We start from the raw sequence: 12872 nt of genomic DNA, 5'->3' as shown, positions 1-12872 counted from the left end.
CCCCCCCCCCCCCCCGTTTATGTTTGCAAGGGAGATTAACATGAGAGTCTGGTCAAATTGTGCAAGAGCTACAACTTTTATGTTACGGAGGCAGGAATACATGAGACTGGGTGGACTGAGCTAGTGAATGTGATAACAAAGACAAAAAGCCTCCTTTTCATATAATACTGTTCATAATTTTATTGCTGTCTTCCTTAAAAAGAACGTGGGGCTATTCACAGCTCTTAAGTTAGCTGCAGTGCTTTTCTTTAGGCTTGTAAGAAAGACATTTTATATCGCTTCTTTCCAGAATTACAGTTGTGGAGTTTGATTTGACAGTGTCCGTTTGAGTTAAGGTTAGCACATGTAGTTCCCTTAGTTTCCCCAGCATTCATGTATTTGTGACTCTTCTTGAGTGGGAATTGCTTTCTCTGAGTCCTGAGTCTATTGTAAGGGCTTTAAAAAGTGAAGCGGATGCAAATGGGTAAAATGTCGCTTTTCCAACAGAGCAAGCTGGCTGGATTTTGTACTCCCTCGTTTCAGAGGGGCAGTGTGTAAGTGCTGCAGTCACCCGTGCACTTGCCGTTGCACACTGCCCTGTGATAAAATCTTGGCTATGTAGAGAATTGTATTGCTGTGTTTTTCCATCCCAGATCTTAACTTTGTTTTTATTCTGAACTGAAACCTGTATAGTGTACACAGCACGCCATTATTCATAATGTGGGGGGATATAAATTTTCTGATCTTTAGTTAAGTGTTTTGATTTGGAAACTAGTGAAGCAAAGCCCTAGTATGGTGATTTGAGACACATTGAACTGATTCAGAGCTATGGTAGCGCCCCTCCTCCCCAAAATGGAAATTTAAGTATTAAAATAAAAGGACAAAAGAAGGATGACTGTAAAATAATTTTGTATTTCTCAAATCTGGGAAATTGCAAACATGTCATTCATAATTACCAGAAAAGACAAAAGCAGAAAGCAGAAAAGTGTCTCTTCCAATGGGTACATTTTTTCTTTTAAAGCTATGGTAGTGTGGAATGCTGTATTGAAAAAGCTATGTAGCCTCTGAATGCCTCCAGCAATAATGGAAAACGAATAATCATATTTTGTGATGAATATAAAAAACAATTGTTTCTCATAAGCAGGAAGGAACCATTTTTCTCAAGAGGGTACCAGGGGAGGGATGGGGGATTAGAAGAACTAGGGGTCGAGGCTGTACTGTCCCTCGAATATTTGTTTATACATCAGGTGTTCTGACTCTCCCACCCCTGTATGGGAAGTGGGGTATATTTTAGATTATTAGAAAGTTAGAGATTTTTTTGCCTCCTTAGGCAGAATGGCTCAGAGAAACCTTGGTGGGGTCTCTATACTATGCCATGATTCCTCCAATAGTTCAAGAAGTGTCAGGCTTTGTTCTTTGGGTCTGCTTTCTGTGCTGTCTGGTTCTGGGGCTTAAATCCCTGTCAAATTCATTCCTTTATTCTTCCCCTACTGCTCAGAGGTGTAAGATTTTGCAGAATATTTGTGTTAAAATCCCAGGGCTAGGTTTTGATCTTGCAGGCGTTGAGGTAGGGAGCTCCATAAAATCAACCCGGAGCCCTTGTACCTATTCCAGAGTATTAACTCTCAGAGTCAGTGAGAGAAGTGACCTTTGTCCATGGGAATGGGGACAGTATTTGCAAACAGATGCTAAATATTCCTGTGCAGTATTTATACTGTGGTTCAGGCAGTAGTTCATGGCAGCCTGCTCCCTTTGCATTGTGTTGGCCTGGTATTAGCTTCTTGTGAAAGGAGATCAGCCATCTCTAAGACGACTTGCTCTGCTGCTCGAATGCTTTCTGGGCTCCTTGCTGCCTGCTGCTATTTTCATCAGTATTTTGAGTGGGAGTTTGTGACGACGTAATTTTATAGCACTGTTCTGCGGAGAGATTTTGAAGTACATCTGCACGTAGAATCCTCTGATACATGGGTTCCACTTGCAGGCTGAGGAGATCAAGCAGAATTTGTAAGGATATATTTTCCTTGTGTGTTTTTGATCTCAGAATAGAGTCCCGGGATAAATTCCCTACTTTGGAAAGACTGTGTGCTTATAGAGGCATTAAGGCCTGATGGCATCATTAAGACACATACTGTGACATTTGTGTCTTTCATCTGAGTTGTGATGGTAAGAAAAAATAAATTTGTATTTTGTAGTTGACACAGAAGTGCATAGTCTTGGCTCTCTTTGTTAATGCCTCTTGTCCCCCTCTCATCTGTGGAGTAAGTGCTGCATTGTAAAAGCGGTCTCTCCCTCCGGCTGGTTAGAGCTGGCTGATTTTTCTGTTTTGATGCAGTTTTTAATCTGAATTTCAGTAGAGGGGAAAAGTCAATATTTTTGATGCTATTTCTATGCTTTTCAACTGAGGGTTTTTTTTGATGCAGAGGAACATCTTTTAACTTTTAGTGAAAATGAGGCTGTTAGCGTGTTAATTGTTCCTTGGTGGTTGGGTTGTTTTTTTTTTCCCCATTTGAAAGTGGGGTGAGGCTGGAAGCGAAGGCGGACTGTTACTCTGCCCAGACTTGGCTCCAAGTAGCAAGCTCTGCTTACAGTCAGTGGGTAGTTCTATGCTCTTGTCACAATGAAAAGCTGGGAAACATCAGCGTTTGCACTTGCGATTTTTGTCTTTGTGAAGAGGGAATCCATGCTTCTCGGCCCCACACACTTCCTTGACTGAAGAAAGCCTGAATGCATGAGCTTTGCAAGGAGGATGAAAGAGGATTTTTGACAAAAACAGTGGCAGGGTGAAGAGCGTGTTAGCGGTGGGGAGGTGACTGTGTTGTCTGTGCACCACCAAGCTGCTGGAGGATTGGCATCTCCCCCATGAAAGAATATCTGGCTCTCGCTTGTTCTGGCTGTGATGGTTGTGCCACAATGGTGCCCAGGCTTATGGTCAGCTCTGAGGCCCCATCATGGCAGCATCTCCCAAAAGGCATATTGCAAAGGTAATCCCAGGTTTGTGCATCTACAGGTGCTTTGGCTGCCCTTGCGCCGCCAGGCTGTTGCCTTGCTCTGCTGCCTACCTGCGGGCTGCCTACTGCAGTGTCTTCCATCTGATAATGATGTCTTGACAGCTGCTGTGGTCAAACTGTAATTTTACCTCTGGCGGGAGAGGTTTATTCCCCACAAAGTGTTTTGGTCTTGCCCCATGAGGGATTTGTAGAGAGAGGAAGACTCTTTAACTGAGTTGAAAGTTTCCCAGTAATCCCAGTTTGTGTTTGGCATTTGGTGGGACTTGTTCTGGTTGAGGGTTTTTATTGTTGGCTTTTAAGGGTGTGAAGGGAAAGATGATGCTTCTGCGGATAAGCTGTTAGATCCCGTTTGTGCTGTTAAATATGCAAGCACAGCAAAATGAAAAGCTAGAATCTCCTTTTGCTTAGCTTTTTCTTCACAATAGCTTTAGGTGATGCTAAGCAGTTTTTCTCCTTCTATGTCCTATCTTCATACTGTTGCTCTTTAATTCAGCAGGGCTCTGCAGTTACATGTTATTTATTTAGAATTCAGAGTACTGATCATTAACAAAGATCTCGTTGTACAAGGCACAGTACAAAATCCAGAAGGAAAGATTTCTTGCTATGGATTTACTAGTCATCTAACAGTGTGTCAGTGCGGGAAGTTTCAGTGTAGCACAGAGCCAATCCACATTGCTCTTAAAAGATGACAAGGATAGCAGTAATAGCCACTGCGATATGGAGTGGGAGGTGTTCATCTCTCTGCTGCTGTGACTTCGCTTGTTCTGATACATGAGCAGAGCTGTTTGTGGCTGCCTGGGTTATCGCTGCATACAGTCAAGTCTGCCATGTAGGCAAGTGGTAGTTTGCACCGCAGAGCCGATGAGGTAAAGTAATTGAGGTGGGAGCAGAACGTGGCACGCTCAGTGGCACCCAGGCAAATGGCAAGACACAGAAGAGTGATGAGTTTGAACAGTGGAACAGAGCTTAAGATCATTATTTTTCTGTTCCACCAGTACCTCCCTGGTATCACTGGGTGTTCACAGGAAAACAGGGTCAGGAATGTGCTGTCCTCTCTACATTTTCATTTTGTAGATCTTTGCCAGAAGAGAACTGAAAGGAGTGTTGTAAAAGAGAATACACATTTGCATGATAAAAATCTTGCTCTGTGCAAGATTCAGAAACTGGGAAAAGGCTTCATATGAGAACATCCATAGGGCACTCCCTGAGCAAATTAATTGGAGCTTGTGATGTCATTGTCAAAACCTTATTACAGGCTAATAAAACCCCTGATTATCCAGAAACTTGGCTTATCCAAAATGGGGTCATGTCATCTGGCCAGAACCAAGTGTATTAAACTAGCCAAACTCTAGTTTATCCAAATGAATGTAATGTCCTCTATGTCATTTGGATGAATGAACGAACTTCCACGGTGTCTGGCATAGGGGCTCTGTCAAGTGCCTGAGCACATGCACATTCTGAGGCTACTCAAGGAGCAGGAAATTAAAAAGCTTCCCCTGAATGTTGATTAGGGGTTCCACAGGCCAATTGCCATAGGAGTATTTATTTATCGAGTTACTAATTTCTTAGGCCTTCCAACAATAATAGTTGAGCTTCCAATTATTTATGTTCTTGAAATCTTCTATTTTAGCAGTGGTTAGCTGAAGTGGAGTTAAGTAGAGGGAAAATTCTGTATTTTAGATCTCTAAAATTTGGGAGCAATACCAAGAGGGGGTTTTGTGTTTAATTTTATGCACTATTAGTTCATATACTTTTTGTTTATACTTTATTCTTAACTGAGCATTTGTATGCTGGAAGGGGTTTTGTATATTGGTATTATTTATATGTATTATAAATCTAGGGTTATTAACACTGCAGAGTTTTGGATTTTTGTGTTATTTTAAAATTTTTGCTTCTTCAGAGTGTGAGTCTCAGCTTGTGTTCAGAACAAGGTATGTTTCCAGCCTCCGGGATATCAGGAAAAAAACTTCTCCAAGCATATCCCGAAGGTTCCAAAAACAAAAGGCAAATGCTGCTGCTGTTAATTCTGATAGATTAAATCCAGGCTCTAGTGGAAAAAAGTGACAAAACTTTTCTAATTTTTTTTTTTTTTTTTTTTTTTTTTTTTTTTTCTGGTCTCAATTGAGCCAGTCTCTGAATTTGGAGCTTGTGAGTCGTAATCTTTAAATGCTTAGGTTTGGCAATAACATAAATGCACAGGGATTAGACTACTGTAATAAGAACCTTCAGAGGTTAAAGAAAACATTTGATTTCCAGTAAATGGCATGGTAAACACATACCATAATCTGTTCCAAAAAGCTATTAGTCCTGAAACAGCAGGGTGTCCTTTCTAATAAATGTTATCTTTTTCCTTTCATGACTGCATAGATTATCCTTCACTCTATGCACAAATACCAGCCTCGTGTCCACGTCATCCGAAAAGACTGTGGAGATGATCTGTCCCCAGTCAAGCCTATCCCTTCAGGAGAAGGGGTGAAGGCCTTCTCCTTTCCAGAGACAGTTTTCACTACTGTCACAGCGTACCAAAATCAACAGGTAACTTGGGCTTTCTGCTTAGCACTTTACAGGCTTTTCAGAGTAGACAGGGAAGTAAGAGATAGAAGAAAATCGGGTACTTTCATTATACCACTTATTAAAAAGCATCATCTAAACCCTTTTCGTGTTACAAGTAGTTTTTGCTAATAGCGCCTGGAGGCTACAGCTGAGACTTCAGGCCATGTGGCCTAGCTGCTGCATGTAGAAAGTCAGTTGTATTATGGAGATCACTCTGATTAGCAGTGTCTTAATTATAAATATAGCATTGAAGCACAAGGCAAAGAGCAGTCTAATTTTTAAAGGTCTTTTTGTACCTTTAAGTGTAGATACATGTCTGTATAGAATTTTTAAAGCACTTTTGTTCCTGACTCCAGTGATTTCAAAACTCCCAGGACCTTAACAAAGCAGCTGAGGTCTGAAGAAAGTTGCGGTCATTTTAATTAGCTGCATTGAGCATATATTATTATCTGCAGTTTATCTGGGTCCACACAGATTCAAAGTCAAAAGTAAACTACAGGTTGTGTGATTCCGGCTCTTATTACCACTTGTTTAAGTGGTGATAATTAAGTGGTAGTAGTTAAGTATACATAGTGACATCATAGTTAGTGTAGTGATATTTTATTAATTCCACTTAATTTACTAAGTTATTAGAAGTTGTTATAATTTGTGAAACTATATGCCCTGCTATCTTTACAAAGACAAGAACGTGAGAGCCATGTAAATACTGAAATATAATTATTCAGTGTGTATCCCATTTATTTAAAAAAATTACAAGTATTTGGGGGGGGGAAGTGTTGCTGTTTTTTTTAATGGAGGATAATAGCCTAGAGATAATCTCTGTTTTCACATTTCCTTCTTGACCCATCCAGAAGTAAAATTTAATTTAAATTTTATTGCAGTTAGGCAGCATACTCTCTTAGGTGAAGAACGACATTTTCCAGAAGACTTTTTCTTAAGAATTCCAACCTGCCATTTGGTAGCATTAAATACCTATTAGCTTCTCTGGGGATTTGCAAAAATAATGATCAGAAGGCTGGCCCTTGTTTTGCTGTGTTTCAGGACAACAGTCAATGCAAACGTGAAGATGTTTCTACTCAAATGTCAACTTAATTCTGTCAAGATGAATCATTTTGAGTGTTACTTAGCTGAATTTTCAGGTGATAATTTCTCTAATCATATTTACAGATAACCCGTCTGAAGATTGATAGGAATCCATTTGCCAAAGGGTTTAGAGATTCAGGACGTAACAGGTAGGTGTTGGGGAGAGGTGGGCTTGTTACTGATTATGAAGTCCATTTGTGAAGGCTGGTCGAGGGGAATACCTGTATTTACTGACAAATCAGTCTGAGGACTCGGACTCCTTGAGGAACCACCTAGGTTTCCCAATAATATTTTCCATGGTGGGCTCCACTTGGCTTGACTCATATACTCAAGTTACCTTTTGGTGGAAGTGATGGCATACTGTGAAGGCTGCACATGGAATTAAGGCATGCTCAGGTCTGTGATTTCAGGCTACTCCTGCTATCTCCTCTCCTGGCTGGAGACACAGATTGCAGATACCAAGGTCAAACTATAAATCCTGGTTCTCTTGCGTGTAAATGGCATTTAGTATGGATGAATGGCTTGTTGTTTTCTCTTGGAGGGAGAAACTAAGTTGCCTCATGCAGTAACCTTATGTTTAGTACATTTGTCTAGGAGGTGGGAGACCTGTGTTCAAGTGTCTCTTTAGCCTAAGGAGTTTTAAATCCACTTACTAGGTGAATGCCTTTGAAACAGGTCTGGTCTCCACTTCTTCTGTTGTGGTTGGATTGATTAATTGTTTATTCTCTCTTGATCCTTGAATATTTCAAAATAACAATGAGGAATCTGAGTAGTGCAAAGTGGAGACTTAGGTCTAGTCCCTGCTGCCAGTACTGATGAGGTATTTTATCCAAAGACTGTTTAATGCAAAATACTTAAGCCTGTTATGAATTGTATGTTAAACCATTTCAGCTAAAAAAAGCAGCATTTAATTGTGGTGCATATTATACATCAGTTCCAGTGACCACATGGTGTTTGGTGTCTACAGCTGCTATATTTACGACCTAGCCTTTCAGAGAAGGGAGCAGACTGTGCTGGTAGGAATGCTCAGAGAGTATCTTTTGGTAGCTGCTTTATTCAGCTTCTCTTTTAGCAGAGGCTGCAGCATTAAAGCCTGTTTTGCGCTTCCACCTGAGTTGCATAAATGCTGAGACTGGACAGCAAATGAGAGCAATTTTTGGAAGATGAACAGTTAGAGAAGGGGTGGGGTAGTTGTAAAGATTTACGGGAATTCACTGTAAGTATCTTTTCAGTTTGCACTCTGCATTTGCTGCTCTCTTAAAATATTTGTCTTCTAGCAAGAAACAATTGACCATGCTCTGTCCTGGGGCCTGGAAGGCATGCCCAAGGCACCGACATAAATAAGAGTTTTGTACTCGTTTGTAGCCTTCTAGTTTGAAATTAAGTGAACAGTAACTTCCAGATAAATGCAATGACTGAAGAAACAAAACATGCTGTGTGTACTTGGAGAAGAAAAAACTTTCCATACATGTCCTATTTGACAGCTCTCTATAGGCCATGTCTGCTATGCATGCTATAAAATAAGTACTAAGGAGCCTCCTAAGAAGTGTAAAATCCTGACTCCTCTAAAATTTCTGAGCTTAAGTGGAATTAGAATTTCTTCTGTTGTGTTGTATGAAACAAGGGAAGATGCCCTTGAAAATGGAGAAGCAAGAATTGTTCAGAAACCGCTTTTGAACTGGATTTCACATGGTGAGACAGCCCTGGTATTACCCGAGGACCATGTAGGTACAGTGAGATTAATGTATCTGCAACCACACAAATCCAGTTGTAGGACTGGGGATATGCAGAGAAGTTTTTGGTTTGGCTACTAGGAGTAAGTTTGGTTCAGGCGTTAGAAAAAAGGAGGGATATTTTAATTGAAAGGCAATTATAATTTATAGAAATGGTTAGGAGGCAATCCTGTAGGAAGGGTCAGCCTCTGGGAAATGTTTCAGAACTGACTTTAGATGAGGTCTGAATGCTTCTACTGTAACAAACGCAGTCATTACAGAAGTGACTCTGCAAACTGTTGTTCATGCAAATTGCTTTACTGAAGTCAGTATTGCTGTTTTCTTTGATAGGCTCGGTGGTATTGAGTAAGTGTGTTTGGGAATGCAGCTCAGATTTTTAGTTGTTGAGGAAAATTTATTTTTTAATTTAAATTCCGTGTTTACTCAGTTGATTATTAATTTGCTCTGATGCTAAATATTAAAATTAAATGTTAAGATTCTGTTATCTTCATTGTTCTAGATGGTGTATTTATCACCAAGGCATTTTAGTCTGCAAGAAAAGTGTAAAAAAAACAAAAAACTGTGGTACCATTATATCTAACTTTTCGTTATTGCTTTAATTATTGCAGGTATCTTAGTCTGCACTGCTGCATGCTGTAATTCTGATTAATTAAAAATACTCCCTTTCAGGTCATTCCCGTTCAGTCCCACAGGCTATTTTACAGAAATCAGTAGCTTCACCTTTTAAAAGCATTCCCTGTGCATTTGCAAAGTGCAGCAGAATTTATGTGCTGAGAATAGTTTCATTCTTCAGTTAGGCCTTAAGTTTGACCCTATAAAAACTTTTACTCAGGAAAGGACCAGAATTTCTCCCTTTAAATACTTGAGGAAAAACATAACTGTTTTGTTAAATAAACTTGGCCATTTGATAGCGTAAATTAGGGTGGTGATAAAATGTGGAAATTGTTCGAAGGCATCTTGTATAAATTATCGCCTTGGCTACACTCCTCCAGGAGGTGGCTTTTATCTCTACTTTAACTAGAAATGAAAATTCACTATTACTGCAGAAAATGAAAGCTATCTTTTTAGTCCAGGTTCAGCTAATAAATACTTTATAAATGTTTCCTGACATACATTTGTGATCCTGCTGGAAATGTAATGGGGAAGAAGCAGTATCAGAAGAACATGTTAGTAGCTTCAGATTGGGCTATTTGCATAATTCGAGTTTACAGAACACTGCTGCTCAAAGGCAAGCACTTGTACTTGGTGTATGCCTGATGCTCACATTTAACAGGACTTTGGGGCTCAGCAGCCAAAAGTAACAGCAAAATTATACTTCTGAAGTGCATTATTCATAAAATTATGTTAGAAAACAAATGAGCCTTCACCTTCAAGAAATAGAGATTCTTCTAAATACTTTCTGCCATGATTGTCTACCTCATTATTTCTATTTTGTCACGACACTGTTGAAAGAAAATGACAGACTTTTAGTTTCTAAAGGCATTTTGCTCAGCATATAACCAAGACACAACATTGCTTTATACATTTTAGTAGCAAAAGAGCTGTACTCCCATGCCTTCCTCAAGTTGTGTGATTTTCCAGTTCATCAGGAATGACTGGGAATTCTGTTTTAATAGAAGTTGTCAGTGGGTTACCTTTCCAGGCTGAAACAGGAGATCATCCTTCTGGCAGTTAGAGCAGTTGCTCTTAAGGAAATATCATACTAGGAAAACATTTAATGTCATTTTAGCCAAGTGTGTGTCTCGCCCCTCCCCCCCCCAACCTTCCCCCAAAGGCCAAAACTATTGAAATATAGAGCCAGACTTGTGGAATTGTGAAACTCTTTGCATGCTGCCAGCCCAGTGGCTGCAGATCACAGTGATCTCATGGATAAGGATGTAAGGCTCTTTTCAAAAAAGCAAAATGAACTTCAAAATAATCCTGAAATGTTACTAATTTTTATGTTTCTGAGGTATAGTATCCAGAGACATGTGACAAAATACAGCTTGGTTTCATGACACTGTGATGTTTTTGTTTTAAACAGAATGGGACTGGAAGCTCTGGTAGAATCTTACGCATTCTGGAGACCTTCCCTGAGGACGCTTACATTTGAAGACATACCTGGGATACCCAAACAAGGTAATGGTCGTCTTTGTGTTCTTTCAAAACAAAAATGTGTGAAGATAAAGCTTTGGCCATCACGCTTTACAAAGTTAGGTAAGTGTCACTTGGAGAGAAAAAGCAACCAACCAACCCCAGTGCAGGCCATCAAATCTCAAAACAGTTATTCTAAGTTAGAAAACTAATGCTAACTTACTGTGGCAATAAAAATGTTACGTTGTAAAGAAAAATTAGATCTCATGTGGAGGAGAATGCCGGTTATTTAAAGATGGAATAACCTATTCCTTAGCATTATGCTTGGGCTAGATACACAAGATAGAGAATATTTACAGATGACTTCCATTGTACACATCCAAACTCCAACGTAGGAATTACTTGTGTGTTTAAGAGGAAAAAAAAGCGAATGAGAGAAGAAGTGTCCTCTTAAGTAATGAATAAAAAGTAGCAAGCTTAATTGAGTTTCTTCTTTGGAAAGCCTTCTTGATTCTTAAAGACCTAAAAGTTTTTCAGTAAAAGTCCCAAAGAACATTATCTTTATCCTAGAGCTTGAAAAAACAGACCTACTCTCCATTTTGGTTTTTTCCTGCTTCCCAGTCCATAACCTCCTTGTTTCCGCTTTCCTCATTGAACAGGTAGTGCTGTGAGGGAAAGAGATATTTAAATAGCCTGTTTGGACAGAGATAGGAGTCTCTGTACTCTTCTGAGTTCCTTTAATTCCAAAGTACCCCAGTGCATATAGAAAACTTTTCAGCCTTTTCCCAGCTAAATTAGACATTTTGCTCCTGATTCTTCACATCTCCTGCTACCAAATTTACAAGCATCCTACCTGCTTTCTTGATAATGTATTGCAAAGTCATTAAGCATCTTCAGAGCAAAAATCCAGAAAACACAGAAATACACAGAAACCACTTTTGTCAACTTCTCCTTAGCCAGGTCCTTTGAGAAATCTTGATCATCAGTGCTTCATATGGGCAATTAAAAAGGAGTTTTTCTGACAAGTCATAGATACATTGGATGAGGGTTGGCAGAATTTTGGGCAAAGCATGGGGGTGAGGTATGATCCTTTTAAAAAAAATCCCTGTAATTAGATGTCAGCATCAGACCTGAAATACTTTGTCAGACCATGTAAGACCAAAAGACAACTCACTATGAAGTTAATCTGTCTAGGAGACAGACCAGCTGTGTTGCCATGTTGGTATGTAGCAGCACTGTTTGAGAGCAGGGGAACTGCTGCCATGAACTTTGCACTTCCTTTTCTGCTCTTGTCTGAGGTTAAGGAGCTTCTTGAAGTTACTGTTGATGATGGGAACTTGGATCCTTGCAAAATCTTTAGTCATCTATACCTTGAGCAGTAGGGTGGTTTAGAAACTTGCAGAAAGACCCCATTAGAAATTTCTCCTGATTGTTATTTCTGGAAGCGCTCATCTTCAGGTAACAGAGGCGCTGATGTAGATTGAAATAAAAGTAAGTATGCCTTACACCAGGATTGCTGGAATGTGGTGGTGTCTTATGGTGCTTTGAGCTTGTGGTGTCCTATCAACAGAGCAAGAGGCAGCAGGCAGAATTCACTAATAATGTATTTTTCTTTATACTAGCTCACCTATCATGAAAACCTGTTAACTTATTGACAGCCTGTATCTCTTTGCAGCATCAAGCTGTTTGATTGTTAATGTTATTCACAACCTGGAGAGTCTTCCTTGTTAAGTGCCTTTCACCTGGGAGACTGTGGAAGACCCAAATCAGTTTTTCTATACTCATTTTGTGGGGAGATGAAATCTTGTAAGAAAAGGGAGCATTTCTTGCAGCTGTGAGACTTTCAGTCTTGAGGAAAGTCTTCACCTGTAGCAAGCAGTGTGTTTCCAGAAGCATTCAGCACTGGTGTTTGTCATATAAAAAGTTCTGATATCAGTAGATGAACGGTTTTCGGTTTGCTGCAAACCTAAACCTCCACCTACCCATTCAAGAAATGAAGCAGCCATGAACACTGATCAGCCTACACTTTTTGTGAAGTTGTTCTGAAGTTTTGTTCTCAATTTTTTTTGGCTTGAAGTTGGAAGTTTTTTCTTCTGAAGTTTGATTCTGAGGTTGTAAACTTCCTGAAGCTGTTGAACTGTGTGAGCCTCTTACCATTTGAAATAAGGAGCCAGTTCCTTAGCTGGTGCTCTGACAGTGAGTCAGGCAGAGAGTGCTCGAAATGCATTCTGGGATGTAGCAAGCGCATAGACAACACAAAATTTGACATTTTGAAGAAGGCTTCCTGTGATGTGGTACTTCCTTGGCTACGTCTTAGCTGCCATGCAATTTCCTTCCAGTGTTAAATAAAGAGTAGTTAACCTTTTGGGCAGGAGCTCTAAATATTGAGTGGTGGTTGCAGTTCTCCTTCTTGGTCAGGTGGTTTCTTGAAAAGTATGCCTGT

General features: G+C 39.8%; 1 protein-coding gene across 1 annotated transcript in view; it reads left to right on the top strand.

The window, feature by feature from the left end:
* The window catches only part of TBX18 (T-box 18), a gene marked incomplete at its 5' end in the record, with an annotated part of 20266 nt that overhangs the window by 6006 nt on the left and 1388 nt on the right, over positions 1-12872 (top strand). The window contains 4 exons of the mRNA XM_026844108.1: positions 5355-5522; positions 6708-6772; positions 10380-10474; positions 11051-11096. Coding sequence (XP_026699909.1) covers positions 5355-5522; positions 6708-6772; positions 10380-10474; positions 11051-11096 — 374 coding nt within the window. The remainder of the gene's footprint in view (positions 1-5354; positions 5523-6707; positions 6773-10379; positions 10475-11050; positions 11097-12872) is intronic.

This window comes from Athene cunicularia (genome assembly GCF_003259725.1).
Source record: "Athene cunicularia isolate RWA chromosome 3 unlocalized genomic scaffold, athCun1 chr3_part1, whole genome shotgun sequence".
Taxonomy (NCBI): domain Eukaryota; kingdom Metazoa; phylum Chordata; class Aves; order Strigiformes; family Strigidae; genus Athene; species Athene cunicularia.
This window is presented reverse-complemented; position numbering and strand designations above follow the sequence as displayed.